The sequence below is a fragment of the Leiobunum rupestre genome, chromosome 1 (assembly GCF_980474605.1).
Source record: "Leiobunum rupestre chromosome 1, qqLeiRupe1.1.hap1, whole genome shotgun sequence".
NCBI classification, from domain to species: domain Eukaryota; kingdom Metazoa; phylum Arthropoda; class Arachnida; order Opiliones; family Sclerosomatidae; genus Leiobunum; species Leiobunum rupestre.
This window is the reverse complement of record NC_143384.1, coordinates 42,887,112-42,905,892: the sequence shown is the minus strand read 5'-3', so window position 1 is coordinate 42,905,892 and position 18,781 is coordinate 42,887,112. Positions and strand designations below refer to the sequence as shown.

The window sequence follows — 18,781 nt, the reverse complement described above, 5'->3', positions numbered from 1 at the left end:
TGTTTTTAAGATGGCGACCGGTGGTAAGATCATCAATATACGACTCATTTTTCTTATTTATTTAATAATAATAATAATCAGCTAGGCTAATACCCAAGACACCACCTTAGGTCTAAGTCATCAAGCAACTTTCAAAGTCATTAAATAGCATTTAACAATTGGATATTCGTTATTAAAAGCTTGCCACATGTGAAGATGTTCAAAACCCGTTATGTTTTCGTGAAACGAAATTTAAGCAGACGAATTTTCTATATAAGCTAGATTACTCCCTCTACACCTCCTTTCGAGGAGGAGTAAAAAGTGTAACATTTGAGCGAACAAAATTCGGGACAGGGTAAATCTTACCCCGAGAACAGGCGAATAAAACGTTTTAGGGTAAAAAGTTTACACTTTTTGTCCTGGAACAGACGAAAAAAACCACCTATTGAAAAAACTTGGATAAAGATTATTTTTTTTAGCTTAACCAAAATTATTTCATTTTCCTTAGGCTTAATTATTATACTTATTGCATACAACATTTTGTTAATTTTTCTCAATGCGTTTTCGAAAGGTGTAATTTAGTTATTTATTTATTTGGGTTTATCGGTCCATAAGATAATTTAAAATAAGTTATATCTAAATATAAATTTCTTATCTATTATGCACAATTTTAAGAAGTGTAAATTATTCAAAGACTGAATAGTCTTTGGAAAATAACAATGAAAGTGTGTAAGAAAGTTTGAAAAAGGGGAACGTGAATATAGCACGCGATACGTGCTTTAATCAAAATCGTTTAAAAATAGGCCTAGAACTTAAAAATATGTTAAAATTAAACCCAGGATTAGTTAATACATTAAAATATGATTATTAGATCAAGCTTTTGTGCAGTTTTTCTTATGGTTATTTGCCACATTGCCTGCAGTTCAGATAATAGAAATGAGTATTGTGGAAAAGCTAAAAATTGTTGTTGGACATGCGAACAGTTCGACAACTTATTTATAGTGTCCAATAAATGGAGATCCGAAGTCAGACCACAAGCTGTCAATTTGCACTACATAAGTATGAAAGTTATAATATTAAACTTAAATAAGTAGTAAATTGAACATACATATCCCTGAAGAGCCATCAGCCAAACTATTCGAAGAAGCCAAAACCTGGACCGACAACTGTAACGAACCAACTTCGCATGTGGCAACCAAACCCTATCAGTTTACTTACGCCTCAGTGACAACGTCCTATAAGGACAATTCGACGAACCCATTGAAATCATTTTACAAGAAGTACAATTACGATAAAGATACTTGCGAAAATGCCACTGAACGCGAATGTTTCAATTTCAAAACGTTCATCGCCTCAACGTCAATGGAAATGGGGTGCACTCGAAACTGTGATTGCAAAAACAAGGGCAAACCCTTCACGGAGATTACCGTTTGCGTTTTCCAATTCAAAAATGACATCAAACCGATTTACCTCGCTGGTAAACCTTGCAGTAAATGTGTAAAGGAAATAGGGGCGTTTTGTCACAATAACCTATGCGTTCCCAAGTAAGTTGGATGAGTTCTAGTTTGACATCGTTGACTTTATTTCGGTACTCTCTAATGTAGATCGAAATGCGACAAGGAAAATGTCACGTGCACTTGTCAAAGGAGCTGCCAAAATTGTTCTAATTTCAACAGTGATAATTGTACTTGCGATTGCATCTACGGCACTGATGGTCTGATTTGCAACAATAGCTGCAAGGATGCCATGGCCAATTGCCACAACTTGACGGGGTATGGTTTCGATGATAATGGCGTTGCGATCGAACAGAAAGGAATTGATGCCTGTGGAATCGATATCAAATTCTCTACCATGTTGTGCCGGAAATTGTGCGGCTCCTGCAACGAATCTATTCCCTCCTACGATTGCAACCAGCCCTTAAGTAGAAAATGTTGCCCAGGTAAGTCTAGAACTTTTACATTTGATACCTTAACCTGAGGATTGGATTCCAAATCATTTAATTTTACGATCTATAATGGTTTATAATTTGCAGATTTGAAGTGTAAAGGACTTGACGTGAAACCGAACTTTCTTAACTGTACTTGCGCGCTACCAAAAGAAAACGCTCATTCCTTTACCAAAGAAGAGTGGGAAAATTTACTACTGGAGCCCAATGAATGGCGCAGGGCAGTTCAACCACAGGCAGCGAACTTGCATTACATTGGTAAAATACAAAGTCTACATAGTAATCTAGATTACTCTCAAAATAACTTTCGTTAACGCTGAGTTTTAATTGAACGAGTATCAACATAAGTAACATAACATAGATTGCGTAATCGGAAACTCTGAATGTTCATGAAACTCGTTACTTCTTGCGTTCTTAGTTGGCAAAATAACCGCCAGATTAGATTGAAAGTACGAGTGCTTTTAGGTAAAATTTTAAAATAAATAATTTCATAACCTGCGGTATATTTAAAGTAGTCTATTATATATCCCGATTCAATAACTCTACCTGACAGCTAGGAGCAACAAACACAGCACGCCACACAAGGAGAACGCAACCCGTCAAATGTCGTGGATTTTCTTGCGTACAGTTTTCATTGGTTAGACTTAGACGTTTTAGCGCCGGCTGCCATCCAAAGGGGAAAATTTGGAAATTGTCTTCCCCCGCCTGTAAAACGTTCAGCGTAAAGGCTCATCCAATGAAATTTGTACATAACATTGCCTAAGCGTGTTTAAAGCAGAGTTGGGCAAAACTCCGAGTGAATTTGTGCGAGTGATTTTCTCCTCTAACTTTTCTCACTCCACTCCCTAACAAAAAACTCCACTTTTACGAGTGGAGTTTTCACTTCTTCGTCACTCGCCGAGTGAGCTCGCGGGAAAAGAGTGAAGGTAGTCAAGGTCAGCTCCTTCCCTCTTATCAGTTTTCAAGACTATTAAAAGAAGGCGGGAATTTTGAATTTAAAATTAAATTTTACGACTTTACTGGAGAGTGTGCTGCCATCTATTAACGTAAAGGAGGCTAAAATATACTTTTTGGACCGAATTCAAATTTCCCGCCAAGAATAAGAGTGAAATTGGTGATCTTGAGTAATCTCACTCTTCGCGGAAGAGTGCACTCGGCGAGTAACGAAAAGCGAGAGTGGCAAAGAGTGTAATTTTTAATTTAGTTCCACTCTCACTTTTGAGTGAGAGTGTATCTCTAAATATCACTATCGATTTTGCTCATCTCTGGTTTAAAGGCTAGCTGCGTTCTCCTGGTATTTGTTGCTCCTAGCTGACAGTTCCATTGAGTTGGGAATATTAATCTAGAGGTCCAATCAAAACGTCGGATTTCAGTATTTCACGAAACAAGTTTTTAAAAAATAAGAATGCTGCCGTCTGCTCCCAAATGACGAGAAAACTGTATCATTCTACCTGTGGCGCCGTCTATCTCTCAATGGTTCGTTCAAACTTGGATTAATAATAGCAGTTCCTACCTGGATATATCACTTGGAATAACACCTGACTAGCAAATGGCTTTTGCGACAGCAGCGCCGCTTCGGCGAAGTTGACGGAGAATTTCAGAAACTCCCGTAACACGTAGCCTTCTGCAAGGCAGAACCCGTAACAAACACTTAGCAAATGCACGCGGAACGCTAGAGCAATATATCCAGGTAGGAACTACTATTATTTATCCAAGGTTCAAATACGACGCGTTTTCCGGCAAAAAGATTGTTTTTTCAAAAATAATGGATGGCGCCACCGGTCATATGATAACGTTTCCTCGTCATTTTAAAACTTGTTTTGCGTGGAGCAGATTTGATTGGATCTCTAGATTAATATTCCCAACTCAATGGACAGTTCGACAGAGTAATAACGAATATTTATTAAAAAGTAATGTTGGGAAAATAGGAAGTGTCATAATTACGCTATTATGTTACTTATATTACTATTATTATTAATTTTGGTACCGTGAAAATATACTTTGCTGAATTTATTTTAAGTCCCATTCGATGAATTAAAAAGTTTTATATTTAAAATGGCAGTACAAAGTAGCAATCTAGTCGATGAGGCGCAGAATTACGCTAGTGCCTGTAAGCAAATGAACACAGACGACGGATTAAAAAAGAAGGAGGACCTCTTTTATATAAGCTGGGTGTCCGCTCAGCGAGACGACTCACCGAGTCCCTTGCAACAGTTTTATCAAAAGTACAATTACTCCAGCAACACCTGCGTGAACGCCACTGACCGCGAATGCTCCATCTTCAAGGCCTTGATCTCGGATACAACGTTCGAGATCGGATGCGAAAGAAACAGTAACTGTTCTTCCATGGGAAATTTCACGGAGCATACTTTTTGCGTCCTACGATTTTTCAAAGACATGGAACCGGCTTATGAGATAGGTAAGCCGTGCACCAAGTGTTATCGAGAAAAGGGAGCATTTTGCTACAAGCAATTGTGTATTTCCAAGTAATTTTAAATCCGTTAATAAACGTTTTCGAACAGCTATAATGTTACCTTTTGCTTCGAAACAGAGACTTTTGCAAGGCCAAAAATTACAATTGCACTTGCGAAACCAAGTGCCAGAACTGCGGTGTTTTGGATGATGAAACTTGCGCTTGCACTTGTCTACGCGGCTACGATGGCGTTGACTGCTCTCTGAAATGCCAGGATGCCGAAAACGATTGCCACGATAAGACAGCGTACAGTAGTGGACTCATAAAAATAGGAAAAGAAGCTTGCGATATCAGTGAAAAATTTGCCATTCGGAGGTGCAGAAAAACTTGTGGGTCTTGCAAAGATACACTGCCAAAATATGATCCCAGTGACCCTTTAAGTCGCAAATGCTGCGCGGGTAATGCTACTTGTTTAATTAATTTAATTTTTTATTCCAACGTAGGAGAAGACGTTCGTGTAACATGTTTGGTTCTTTACAGATTTAAAATGTGGGGTTGGCGAGTTGACTGATTTAAATAACTGCAAATGTCTACCTGAAAATGCAGATCAGAATACCACTCATCCATCTCCAAAGCCCACTCCAAAACCGGTGACGACTCCGAAACCCACTCCAAAACCGGTGACGACTCCGAAACCCACCCCAAAACCGGTGACCACTCCAAAGCCCACCCCAAAACCGGTGACGACTCCGAAGCCCACACCAAAACCGGTGACAACCCCGAAGCCCACTCCAAAACCGGTGACGACTCCGAAGCCCATACCAAAACCGGTGACCACTCCGAAACCCACCCCAAAACCGGTAACCACTCCGAAGCCCACACCAAAACCGGTGACAACCCCGAAGCCCACTCCAAAACCGGTGACGACTCCGAAGCCCACACCAAAACCGGTGACCACTCCGAAACCCAGCCCAAAACCGGTGACCACTCCGAAGCCCACTCCAAAACCAGTGATCCCTCCGAAGCGCACTCCAAAACCGGTGACCACTCCGAGACGCACTCCAAAACTCGTGGCCACTCCGAAGCCCACTACAAAACCAGTCACCACTCCAAAGCGCACTCCAAAACCAGTGATCCCTCCGAAGCGCACTCCAAAACTGGTGACCACTCCGAAACGCACTCCGAAACCCACTACAAAACCAGTGACCACTCCAAAACCGATGACCACTCCAAAGCGCATTCCAAAACCAGTGACCACTCGAAAGCGCACTCCAAAATCGATGACCACTCCAAAGCGCATGCCAAAACCAGTGACCACTCCAAAGCGCACTCCAAAACCGGTGACCACTCCGAAGCCCAAACCAAAACCGGTGACCACTCCGAAGCCCAAACCAAAACCGGTGACCACTCCGAAGCGCACTCCAAAACCGATGACCACTCCAAAGCGCATTCCAAAACCGATGACCACTCCTAAGCGCATTCCGAAACCGATGACCACTCCAAAGCGCACTCCAAAACCGGTGACCACTCCGAAACGCACTTCAAAACCAGTGACCACTCCGAAGCGCACTCCAAAACCGGTGACCACTCCGAAGCCCACTCTAAAGCTGGTGACGACTACGAAGCCTGTGTCTCTTTGGGCGTCGCCAAGACCTGTTACTAGATTTTCACCAAGGCCGGTTCCTAGACCTCCACCAAGGCCGGTTCCTAGACCTCCACCAAGGCCGGTTCCTAGACCTCCGCCAAGGCCGGCTACTAAGCCTTCACCCATGCCGGTTACTAGATTTTCGCCAAGGCCGGCTACTACATTTTCACTAAGGCTGGTTCCTAGACCTTCGCCAACATCAGTTCCTAGGCCTCCCCCAAGGCCGGCTCCTAGACCTTCGCCAAGGCCAGTTACTAGGCCTCCACCAAGGCCGGTTCCTAGACCTTCGCCAACGCCGGTTCCTAGACCTCCACCAAGGCCAGCTCCTAAACCTTCACCAAGGCCGGTTCCTAGACCTCCACCAACGCCGGTTCCTAGACCTCCACCAAGGCCAGCTCCTAAACCTTCACCAAGGCCGGTTCCTAGACCTCCACCAACGCCGGTTCCTAGACCTCCACCAAGGCCAGCTCCTAAACCTTCACCAAGGCCGGTTCCTAGACCTCCACCAAGGCCGGCTCCTAAACCTTCACCAAGGCCGGTTCCTAGACCTCCACCAAGGCCGGCTCCTAAACCTTCACCAAAACCAGCACCTGTTTACACAACTATTTCTCTAGATTCTTTGATAAAAGAATTTCTCCCAAAACGTTATTGCCCAGAAAAACCAGGAAACTCTGCCACAACTTACTTCTCTAATGCATTCATAAAAATTATTTTTTATCTGGCTGTTGTTTTTAGGTTTAATTAGGTAAAATTTTTATCAAAATCTTATTTTGCGATTTTCTAATTTATTTTTAATTAATAGGAAATACGTAAGATTTTTTAAATATTATTATGTATATTACTTCAAAATAGCATTTATTTAGAATTTATATTAAAATTATTCAAACAACTTTTTTGTTGGTGGGTTTTTACACTACCTACGCTATTGTTTAACAATTCTTAAAGGGAATATAACCTCCAACGCGTTCTATTCCAACAAAAACGGCGTTTTGAAAATGAGTAATTTCACTAATGTTTACGATTTGTTTAACAACACACTAAGGGTTAATCAAAAACAACCCGTTTTATTTTTATAAATAGGTTTATCGGATCGTTTGGGACTGTCCGAGCAGTACTTACGCAAAAGCAGGTACCATCAAGACCTCAAGGCTGAGCTCTCTTAAATTCCACCGCAAATGTTTTTTAGACTAGTTAATACGTGCTGGAATTTCAGACTATTCGTACAACAAGTTCTGAACTGCCCGGGCCGTTTGGGTGACGTCATAGCTTGGTCCGAATAAGTTATGTACTTCTGTTGACAGTTCCGGACTTACGAATAGTTTTCATCTATTATTACTTTAACAGCAGAAAACCCATTTTCACCAGTTTTAATTTCGTGCAAGATAGTCTCAAAAGCCCCAGCCTAGGTTTTTCTTGACGCCATCTGTCGGAATCCTGTTGTTCGAGTTCTTAAAATACATTTTAAAATGGCCGTTCTGAACTGGAGGATATGGGTGGGAATATTTTATTTTGGGTTATTTTTTTACGGTTTGTTTACTTTTCTTACCGATATCGAAGAAAATAAATGCGATATGACTTATATGTTTGAAAATCCGGAATATATCGTGAGTTTTCTATTAATATCGCAAATTACATATATGTCGAGTAAGGCTCTTACCATTTATTCATTAACAGAAACAAAGTTTACCAGAAAAGCTAACTAAAAAGTTTCCCAAATACAATTTGTATCTCTATGGTGAAGGGTTAGTGAATATTTTACCAGCCAATTGGTTTTTGTTATTTATTTTTATTTGTGTTGTTTAGGCGTTATGCTGAACAAATTGAAAGTAAAGAATTTGATGGAGTTCCTGTTTTATTTGTACCTGGAAGCGGAGGCAGTTATAGACAAATCAGATCAATAGCTTCAATAGCTCTTAGAATGGCATATAGTCAGCGAAGTCCATTCCACATCAATTTCTTCTCAATTGATTACAACCAGGTTGGTTATCTTTGCCTAACTGCTTGTTAGAAATTTTTCAATTAACCAAATTGACAGTCTAATCTCTAGGAACTTAATGCATTGCATGGTGGTTTTTTATGGGATCAAACTGGTATGCGTTGTAATATAATTTGCAATCAACGTGATACCATATTATTTTTTTTTTCAATTTTAGTATTTCTCAAAGAATGCATTTTGCACATTCTCGATGTTTACCAACAGAAGGGACTCAAGCGATCAATTATTCTAATAGGACATTCCATGGTAACTATTTAATGATTCCACCAAATATTACTAGAATATTATGTCATTACTTTAATATAAACACATTATTTTAGGGAGGAGTTGTAGCACGAGCAGTTTTTCTTTTGCCAAACTTTGATAATTCGTTAATTTCATTTATCGTGACTGAAGCAGCTCCTCACAAACAAGCGGCCATATCTCTTGATAGTCATATTACAAATTACTACTTAGAAGTGAACAACTTTTGGAACCAAAGTCAAAAATCAATGAGCTTTCCTCCAATTATTTCAATCGGAGGTGGTGAGAGAGACATTTTGATCCGAAGTGATTTAACTAATTTGAAAAGTCATTCTTCACAACCTAATATCAATGTTTTGGTAATCAGCTTTAAATAAAAATAATTATTTTACAGAAGTCGGCTAATTAATTATGTTTTGCCATAGACCACTTCAATGCCTGGTGTTTGGGTTTCGACAGATCATTTGTGCATATTATGGTGTAAACAACTTATGATGACACTCGCAAGATGTTTATTTGACCTCATTGATAAAAATACTTTGTGTGTAAGTGTAGACCTACACTGTTTATTATTTAAAATATAAGTGATTGTACGAAAAAAAATATTAGGTAACAAAAGACGAAGTTTTGCTCAATGCAGTTGTTAATTACTACTTCAATGAGAGATCACGGGGTTATCGTTTTGTGCCAAATGCATACTTGGTTCCTGTTACGTTTTCCCAAACTGGTGAATGGATCACTAAAACGGAAATGTCATGGAAGTTTTCCAGAAATAAGGTTTTGTATAATATCATAATCTTCAGCATATCATAAGGATGACACTTAGCCTTCGCCATGTATTTTTCTTATTACAATCTTTTTAACCTATGAAAAGGTAGTTTATATTGCTCCCAAAATACATTACTATAGGCTGCGTTCAGTAACTCTCAACGAAGTATCTGAAAAATTATTTTCGTTGCGTCCGTTGCTAACGTGACATAGGTTCTTGTTGAGCGCTTTTTACGCTTATTGTAAATTTTTTAATATATCGTCTGTTGCAGCGTTTTCTGCTAGCTTTACTTCGTGCTGCGACGTCACTAGACCATTGAGCAACGGAGAAACCTGCTCTTACAGCTGATGACTTTGTTGCTCAATGGATGGGCAATGTGACGTCCAAACTGGAAGTCAAATAATATATTTAGTAAAAAACTGCTGACCGTTGAGCTTTTTAGAGTTACTTAACTTGCCAAATTTTACTGAGGGCATTCTGCAATGACTTTGATGTCATTTTATATCTTGCATAGCAAATCCATAAAATAGAGATTTTGAAGTCTTTGTGGCTTCTTTTTACCTATTTGTCAGTCAAATTCCAATTTTACCAAACTGATAATAAATATCGGTTGATGTTGATAAACATATTTCAAAATACATTTAGACAATTAAACGTATTTAGATCTCAAATTCAAAAACTATTACTTAAGCAGTGGCGTAACTAAAATCTTTGGAACAAGATTTTTGGGCACCTTCCTATTGTAAGAAATTTTTTTTTTGCAATCTCGTGGGGTGTTATTTACGCCACAGTTTTAAAGAGCTAGTATTTGTATTAACCAATCCTATGTTCTGACTCTTGATTTCTTAAGCCTTTGTCTAACATTGTAAATAATTTTCCTCTATGGGCTGCGTTCAGTGACTGTCAACCGAGGGGAAATTGATTATTAACCATTCATCTCTGTTAATAATCATGACGTAGAAAGCCTTGCAAAAATTCGTACAGTAGCGAATTGCGTTTTCAATGGCCCAACCGTTAATCATTACTGAACACAACCATAGTTAAATAAAAAATTAAGAACACAATGAAGAAGCAGTGTAGTAAAAATTACAAAAGTGTCATACTTACGTTACGAATGGTAATGTTTGAGATAGTATACTGTATTTATGACATATTTTTTTAGATTTTGCAAGCAGTTTACATTCTGGTTCCATTGATGGAAGGAGAAATTTTAGTGGTGCATGCTGTTGGAATTGTAAGGCAATTTTTGTAATATATCAAGTAGTGTTGGCTGGTATCGTAATTTAACTGATTTAGAAATTAAACACTAGCAATAATTTAATCGATATATTAGATTTGGGAAATCATTACCGATACCGATATTTAGCTTGAGGTAAACACGCGAAATAACGGTTAATGCCTTGCTTTTAAAAAAATAAGTTTTAAAATATCAGAAAAAAATCAGTAATTTAGATGTGAACTTATTAATTGGGAAAATTGCAATATCAGTAACCAATACCAATATCAAATTTGGTTTCGGTCCATCAGAAATAACAAGCTCCAGTTTAAATTCAAAATTTTTAGGAAAAATTAAATTGGATATTTGCATGTAATGTCTCCGCAACAAGTAAAATATGGTGAGTATTTTAAATATTTTTTATAAAATTGTAATTAATTATTTCAATGACTTCTTTAGTACCGAAGGTGAAAATTTATCTGATAAAGGCAAAGTGATCCCAAGTTTCTCTGATGGAAAAACAGAAAATCGGCTTTTCCATATATCAGCGAAAGACCTTCTAGTCAAGGGTCATTCCCATCTTCTAGTCCATTTAGCTCCTACTGCTAAAGTATGTATAATTAAATCAAGTTTTCCCACTGTACGATTCTGATAATATTTTTCTTCAGATTAATATTTATGGAGAACGTTACAAGCCTCATAAGCGGCATAAAATTGTTATTCTTCCAAGTTTAATTCGCACCTTAATTACCTTCTCACCATTACGAATATTAACTTCCTCATTAACAGAAGGAGCTGTTTATCATAATATTTCGCTGAAAGGTCTCTCGGAAGTTTGGCAGTATTACTCGCTCTCTGTAGAAACAAGAATTTGCAAACATGGCGTAACTGGTAATGTTTCCTAATTCGTATCAATCTCCGATTTCTTGTTTCACAAGCTACTTCTTCCTCAGGGGATGGATTTGTTCGTTTTCATGTTCCTTGGAGTAAAGAAGATCGTTACTATCCTATTAAGTATGTTCATAACTATTCATCTTTAAAACCATAATTATGACAGTTGTAACGTTACACAAGACTTTTTCTTACTACCACCTTGGTTCACCATTGCCATTTACGGATCTTACGGATATCCCATATCTGATTGGGTTAGGGATCCGAAGGTCTTTATCCCAAACTTTGCCAGTTTGTTTTATTTTCTAGTCTGGTTTTAAGAAGTTAAAAAACTGCTGAATTTTCCACTGTAAATATCAAAACGGCTGTTTAGCAGACAAAAATCCAGCAGTTTAAGAGCTTCTCACGTTAGCTGCTAGGTGACTCTATGCAAAATGGAATTGTTAATTTCAAATATTATTTCGCTAATCCTTGGCCTCCAATGGTAATCAAGCCAGCAGAGGAGAGTGGCTACTGTTTGGAGCTATTTCAATATTTTGTTTGTGTCACCTAGGAGCAACCATCACAAGGAGAACGCAACCCGTCAAAAATCATGCATTTTCTTGTGTACAGTTTTAATTGGTTAGATGCTTTAGCGCCTGCTGTCAGAAGGGGAGAATTTTGGAATTGGCTTCCCCCTTTCCATTAAACGCTGGGCGTAAAGGCTCATCCAATGAAATTTTTTACACAACACTGCATTAGCATTTTTAAAGGCTAGATGCATTCTCCTGGTGTTTGTTGCTTCTAGATGTCACAGTAAAGAAAGAATGTAGAAAACAATTTACCCAGTGTCATACTACTTATGGTTATTACATTACTTAACTTTGGATGTAATGCCATATTCAAATTTCTTTAGGGCTTCTTTAAATTCCCTGACTGTTGTAAAAGGCTCGCTTTACGAGCCACGACCTTTGGACATTAAAAGTCATCCTCAGCTCCATATATTACTTAATCCTGAGTGCAGTTATGTCATCACTGTTAAAATACCAATTGGTCATCTTTCTGCGCAGGTATCTTCATTTGATTTTTACTTTTTTAGTAAGAGTAAATCATTTTCAGTTTGACTTCTATAATTTCATTTAAATATTGCAGTACATACGTTCCTTTAACTACGTCATACCCACTTACATCTCTGCGATATTACTTGGAACCCTAAGTGCCCAACTTTACACGCTGATGCAGCAAGGAATTATTTTACCAATTTTAACAGCTCGTAAACAATTTTCCAGTTTTGTCTTTCTGGTTATTATTCCAGAATTAATAGCATTTTTCTTAAGGTAAGCATTTATTTACATTTTAGCATACGGTCAGTTTTCAAAAAAAAAATTTCTTTATCAGAAACTTCTATTTCATCGCACCATTCATACCAAAAACTGACGACATTTCACTCGCTCAGCAACAACACTCATTCTTGTTACTGAGGCCAATTGGTTACTTAATCGCATATGGCATTGTTGTTGCATTATCTCTAACCAGCCAAGCGTTTTTGATTATATCGGGTCGATTCGTAGTCTGGATTCGTAATGGTGACAAAATTCCAATGTTGCCATCTACAAAACAGTCAGCACCAGCAAGTCTCTTCATATTTTTGCTGTGTTGCAGTTTAACTTTAATTGCACTTTGTCTTTGTGGAGCATTAGCAATGGTCATCACTTTCTTTATTCAACTTTTTCGGGTAAATACGGCTATAAGTTTATAATTATCTTTAACGTAAGTGTGTCAAAAACTGACACACTTATGGAATATAATTATAGATTTATGTTACGTCTAATATTTTATATTGTTTCTTACATATAAAGTAAATTTTGTAGTTGATCTCTATGTGTGGTTATAATCGTTTGGAAGAAGATCGCCGAGGAGCAACTGCGTCTTCCACTCGTTGGCACTTTCATCATTGCCTTTGTTTGTTGCAGTTGATGGCAACAACAATCATGATGCCATCTTTGTTTGTTTGGGCTTTGGATGTATTCAATAGTCCTCATTTACCGAATGATCCGCATCTGGTACCAACAGTAGTTTCTATCATGGCTCACGCCTCTCTTTGGCAGCCAGGAATACCCATAAAATCTATGTGAGCAACATCTTTATTTGGTGGTTTTGGTGTAAATATGTCAGCCTGATTAATAGCAATCAGTACATATAAGAAAATATTATATTTTTAAATTACTTTTTTAAGATACAGAATTTAAATATGCATTAAGCTGCTAAAAATAATCATGAAAGTCAACTTATTACTAAATAATATACAAATTCTGTAAAGTAGTATATAATGGTATTTTGTTAATTGTTTAAAAATTGTATTCTTGTGGTAATAATTTAAGTAACTCAAAATAGCCAACACTAACTACTCTGGCTAGTGAAGAGCTCAATTGAGTTCAGAAATGTCATCTCTGTCTCAAGCTTTAGGTAGAGCTTTAGGTATAGATACGACTCAGGCTATTATATCCTTACTTGTCACGTCATTGGCATAGCTAAGCTCCGCCATGACATTTTACTGCGCCACAAATCACAAGGCAAACACCACGTGACCAAATTGACTGCGAGAAAATAATAGCGAGACCACCATAGGCGTTCTAATGTCATGGCCGACCAAAACGCGTTACCTTGGCAACGAAAATAGGCAAGCTAGGAATAGAGTAGTAAACTAGATAACTGCCATAAACACCTAATACAATACAGTTAAAGACCAAGAGTTAGAAATTCTAACTCTTGGTCTTTAACTGTATTGTATTCTAACTTAGAATTACTCTATAGTAATATCATATGTAACATAACCACTCATAAGTATGCCATAAAAGCATTTTCGTTAATGAAACCTTGTTCACGGGATATGACGTAAATTACGTCACTTACAACTCCGTGACGAAATACGCGTCATCAACTTTACTGATGGGAAACGGAAGTTTCTGGCTTTGCCCATGTTAAGTTTAGTTCGTGCCTCGCGATCGCATGATTTCATTTCCATGGTAACCTTTTCAATAGCGCAAGGATTATAAGCATTTTTGCATTTTTGGGTCCGCTTAATGTATGTTCCGCGTGAAACAAGGTATTATTGAATTTTTTTCAATGGAAATGTTATACAGAGGCATACTTATGAGTAATTATGTTAGATTTTATGTAATATAATAATTATAAATATATAATAATTGATAAATCTTAAACTCACAACATTATAGAGCTATTTTAGAAAATCGGGTTCCAAATAATCAGCAAAACAATAGAGTAAAATCGTTGTCGACAGTTTTTACCGAAAAATCAGTAACATTTAACCGATAACGATATCGATTTTTTACCGTTTATAAACCGATTATCAAACATGTTTCCCAAAATAAAAACTTTCCACCATGTAGCTAGATTAAAGTTAGGGCCTCAGGTTTTTAGCTATTACAAAAGTGCCTTCTATCACAGTTTTGGGAAATTTTTAAATAATCGTTATAAATTTGGTAAAATCGGTATTGGTACTTTTTACTAATTTCTCGGTAAAAATTTAAACTCGAACTGGTTAATCGATAATATCTGTAAACGATACTGTTCTCATAACGGTTTTTTGCTCAAAATGGAAATATCATTAGTGAATGAAGACTTCTGATAATATTAAGATAATTTTATTTATACCTCCTTTGATATCTACTATCCTCGAACGTTCCCATTGAAGATACGCAAATTTCTAGCTTCAGAAGTTGGGATATTCATAAAAAATATAGAAGAGGAATAGCAACTTATGCTTTGACACGCGACTTGAAAAGGTATCTCGATATATTTCAATAGTCAAAAGTTTAAAAGGCCACTGATGAATTTAAAAATTTCAGCCCGGTCGGGGTGCAAATACGTTTCTTTTAGTTTAGAAATGGGGTGCACATTAAATTAAATCCTGAGTTTGCGCTTGCGCCAAGCTGCTATTCCTCTTTTATATTTTCTATTGTAGACTCATCGAATTGTAACACAGTTCCATCATAAATCAAATATCCGATTAGAACTTGTTTCTATTAATCAAAGCCTTAAATAAATTTTGGTCTTCAATAGGTTTAAAAAAAAATGTTATGTTAAATATAAAAGCGGAAGATGTTCCATCACGTGGATGTTATTCAGAAACGTTTGTAAAATCACCGTATAGTGGCGAGTTCAATGCGAAACAAGATGCCGCGTTAGTTAGGCATTAATCTCCCCTTCGTTAATTTCATTGGATTTTGAAAGAAAATTGTTATTGTTTATCAATTTTGAGGTAATTTATTAAGTCTCTCATTAAAACGCACCTGTGTATAATTTTTATAATTGATGTAATTTATCAGCTACACTACTGCTGTTATCCATAACCGATTTCGTATATATTTATTTAAATATTTTCGTTATCTTTTAACGACTATCGGTATTTGCTAATGGTTATCGGTAAATATATACCGGCTATCTGTATCTATTCAACGATTATCTATATCTATTTACTGACTATTGCTATTTGGGAATGATTATCGGTAAATATTTACCGTATATATTCAACGATTACAGATACATTTACCGAATATCCGTATCTATTCAACAATTTTCGGTAAATATTTATCGAATATCCGTATCTATACAATGATTATCGGTAAATATTTATCGAATATCCGTATCTATACAATGATTATCGGTAAATATTTACCCAATATCCGTATCTATTCAACGAGTATAGGTAAATATTTTCCGAAAATCCGTATCTATTCAACGAGACCCAATTTGTAGGGCTAGTCTAACCGAGGAGGAAACCGCCTCTCACATTCTTTGTAGCTGTGGTTATTATGCGGCTCAAAGGTTCGAGCATCTTGGTATGCATCGGTTGGAGACTCATGACTTCTTCAACATCCCGGCCAGACATTCTTAACTTTGTGTAGGAAATAGGACTTTTTACCTAAAGTCACAGCCTGGGGGTTGCACATTGGACCTAAGGTCGAAGTATCGGTATCTATTCAACGAGTATTGGTATTTGATAATGATTATATCTTAAAAATTTTACCGAATATTCATATCTATTCAACGAGTATCGATTATTTGTTAATGTTTATCGGTAAATTGTTACCTACCATTGGTAAATGTGTGTATAATATATTTCGCAACGTGGGAAAGAAAGGGCTTATACCAAATAATAATATTTACTAATTAAGTTTATAATATATTAAAAATGGTTATTGTTGAATGTATTTTCAGTTACCGGTACAAAACTATCGTGTTCATCCTCGCTGTCTTGGCTATTTTGACCTCCATGTACGCCCTGACGACTACGTGGAGGATAACTCATTTTGTCGCTACTGCTTTTGCCTTCATCGCCGCCCATCAAGTGGCCTGCAAAGCTCGCGAAACTCACAAAGTAGACTAAATTCTTCAGTAGGCTTATAATCGAATTTCTTTTTGGGCGTTGCAAAAATATAAATGCTTTGTCACCCTTCATCAAACTCAATACGATTTGATAGTTAAACGTCTAAAGTAGCAAAGATCACATTACATGTACTTCCTAATTTATTCAAGTATTAATAATACTTCCACCGGCATTTTTATTGTTAAATAAAAAAAGTTGAAATTTTGAAGGCGTTGTCTATTATTTTGCCTAAAAAGTTTTAAATTTCTTAGCTCTGACCAATTCCTAGTACCGAGATTTTGGTGGGGTTAAATGTTTTTGATAGGGTAGTGATAGTGTGTTTGTGGGGTATTCTTGAAAATTTAATTTCTCAACAACAAAGGCTTGACAATTAATTCCGTCGACGTTTCTAGTCGCGACGGGGCCTATAGTTCATTTTGAGATTAAAAACGTTGCAATCCGATTATATTTAGTTAAATTAAAACTAATTATGTTCGTGGTTTTAGGACGTGAAAGTTGGCGGGGCTTAGGTTTTGATTTTTTTCCTAATGATAATATTGTGGGAAATTAGCCGTATACGGTACCGTTCGCTAGATTTCGTCCTAAAGATTGTTAATAATTCGATTGTATTAACTTGCTAATTGATTTTAACTATAAAATTAAATTAAATGTATAATTCGAAAGCACAAAAAGAGAGGTCCTGGATTCCTGGGATTGGTTTGATACCCTCGTGCTCTGGTACGCTCTCCAGTCGGTCCGCGCTCCGAAGTAAATAGGCGGTGCTTTCGCTCTGGAGTTGGTAAACATAAGGAGACAGCCGCGTGTGTCTAGTGCTCCTCGAATGCCGATTTTATTTTAGTTATAGACAGTTTTTAATTATTATGGCGGATACTGATATCGTGGAAACTAAAGAAACAGTAGAAGCCAGTCCCGAAGACAAAAAAGACGAAGTAAAGCCAGAACCGGAAGAAGACAAAGTGGCCGAAAAAGAATCCGAAGACGAGAAGATGGAAGTGGACGGACCCGTGAAATCCGAGGAGGAAACGGGAGCCAGCGGCGAAGAAACTGCCGGCGATGCCCCCGCCGCGAAGAAGGCCGCGGCTAGTAAGAAGAAGCAGCCGTTGAAAATCGCTAGACCCAAGTCAACAAGGCCTAAGAAAGCCGCGCCGGTTTCAAACGCGTCTAGTGACAGTCGAAAGAAAAAATCGCCGAAAACGCATCCTAGGACATTGGACATGATTATCGAAGCTATTGAAATGCAAAACGAAGCGAAAGGTTCCTCGGTTGTCGGTATTCGTCAATATATTTTAGCAAATTATCTAACTGTTCGTCATGACATGATCAAAACCATGATGAGGGCAGCCCTACAGAAAGGTTTGGATGATGGACTTTTAACTAGGCCCAAAGGTCAGTCGTCGACCCAAGTGCTAACCGGACGATACAAGGTAACTAAACAAGGTGGTAAGCAAGCATTCCTAACTGAGCAGAAGAATCGTAAAAAGCAAGCGGCCAAACCTAAGCCTGTCGCAAAGAAAGCCTCTCCCAAGAAAGCAGCTCCGGCCAAACCTAAGTTAACCAAAAAAGCTGCGACCGCCGCAGCTAAATCCAAGGCTCCTGTTGCACCTAAGAAACCTGCCAAGAAAGCCAAAAGTCCAGCTAAGTCAAAGGTAGCCAAATCATCTCCTAAAAACAGCAGAAGAAGCGGTGCCAAGAAAGTCGAACCAAAAGTTAAAGAAGAAGCGGCTGTAATTAAAGCTGAACCCGAACCTAAGAAAGTAGCTCTGAGAACTACAGGCAGATCCAGAACTAGAGCCGCAACTCCAGTTAAAGTGGCTGTCAAAAAAGCAAAGTCACCAGCAAAGAAGGGTAAGAAGAAAGGCAAGAAGTAACTCATTCATGTTCTCATGGACTTAAACTGTCATTTTACATTATCATGTATTATCACAGACATTTTATATTGACGGTTTTTAAAAGGGTTATAAATTTAAGTTCCTTGCTAGTAATTGCAAACAGGAAAGAGTAACTGAAATACTCTCTAAAACATCTAGTATCTTTCTGGATTATTCTTAATTGGGAAGCAACTTTATATATAGAGTTTTGTATAAAGTGTTGTTTCATTAAAAAAAAGTTTTATATTGAAAATTGTCTAGTCAATTTTAAATAATTTGTCATAAGCCTATTTTATTCATTGAAATATCAAAGATCTGAGACATAGATATAAGAAATTTATATAAAGGTCTAGATAAATTTCGGGACGTCTAAGCCTAACATAAAATACGGAATTGACACCTAACAGACACCGAGGAAGGCACGTGA

At 37.5% G+C, this 18,781-nt stretch overlaps 3 protein-coding genes across 3 annotated transcripts; all 3 read left to right on the top strand.

Annotated features, from left to right (window-relative positions):
• Positions 1-790: 790 nt before the first annotated feature.
• LOC149963005 (uncharacterized) lies at positions 791-6,769 on the top strand. Its single transcript, XM_090180319.1, has 7 exons — positions 791-1,038; positions 1,100-1,523; positions 1,584-1,918; positions 2,012-2,182; positions 3,987-4,410; positions 4,476-4,795; positions 4,878-6,769. The coding sequence occupies exons 1-7, from the start codon at positions 840-842 to the stop codon at positions 6,725-6,727; spliced, it is 3,723 nt and encodes a 1,240-aa protein (XP_090036445.1). The 5' UTR covers positions 791-839; the 3' UTR covers positions 6,728-6,769.
• Positions 6,770-7,099: 330 nt separating this feature from the next.
• PGAP1 (GPI inositol-deacylase) lies at positions 7,100-16,652 on the top strand. The gene is made up of 18 exons (XM_090180318.1): positions 7,100-7,586; positions 7,657-7,724; positions 7,786-7,960; positions 8,030-8,072; positions 8,136-8,224; positions 8,299-8,580; positions 8,647-8,766; positions 8,831-8,998; positions 10,153-10,224; positions 10,554-10,606; positions 10,666-10,816; positions 10,875-11,097; positions 11,160-11,220; positions 11,993-12,146; positions 12,229-12,413; positions 12,475-12,811; positions 12,948-13,207; positions 16,318-16,652. The coding sequence occupies exons 1-18, from the start codon at positions 7,449-7,451 to the stop codon at positions 16,484-16,486; spliced, it is 2,748 nt and encodes a 915-aa protein (XP_090036444.1). The 5' UTR covers positions 7,100-7,448; the 3' UTR covers positions 16,487-16,652.
• Positions 16,653-17,044: 392 nt separating this feature from the next.
• Positions 17,045-18,566, top strand: LOC149963003 (uncharacterized). The gene has a single exon (XM_090180317.1). The coding sequence runs from the start codon at positions 17,347-17,349 to the stop codon at positions 18,352-18,354; it is 1,008 nt and encodes a 335-aa protein (XP_090036443.1). The 5' UTR covers positions 17,045-17,346; the 3' UTR covers positions 18,355-18,566.
• The last annotated feature ends 215 nt before the right edge of the window (positions 18,567-18,781 follow it).

What these genes read in the sequence shown, in the direction of transcription:
- PGAP1 (XM_090180318.1), top strand. Translation starts at nt 7,449, where the DNA reads ATGGCCGTTCTGAACTGGAGGATATGGGTGGGAATATTTTATTTTGGG. An exon ending in GGAAGTTTTCCAGAAATAAG is followed by an intron (nt 8,999 to 10,152) that starts GTTTTGTATAAT and finishes ATATTTTTTTAG; the next exon opens with ATTTTGCAAGCAGTTTACAT. An exon ending in TCCGCAACAAGTAAAATATG is followed by an intron (nt 10,607 to 10,665) that starts GTGAGTATTTTA and finishes TGACTTCTTTAG; the next exon opens with TACCGAAGGTGAAAATTTAT.
- LOC149963005 (XM_090180319.1), top strand. Translation starts at nt 840, where the DNA reads ATGATTATTAGATCAAGCTTTTGTGCAGTTTTTCTTATGGTTATTTGC. An exon ending in AAGCAATTGTGTATTTCCAA is followed by an intron (nt 4,411 to 4,475) that starts GTAATTTTAAAT and finishes GCTTCGAAACAG; the next exon opens with AGACTTTTGCAAGGCCAAAA. An exon ending in AAGTCGCAAATGCTGCGCGG is followed by an intron (nt 4,796 to 4,877) that starts GTAATGCTACTT and finishes GGTTCTTTACAG; the next exon opens with ATTTAAAATGTGGGGTTGGC.
- LOC149963003 (XM_090180317.1), top strand. Translation starts at nt 17,347, where the DNA reads ATGGCGGATACTGATATCGTGGAAACTAAAGAAACAGTAGAAGCCAGT.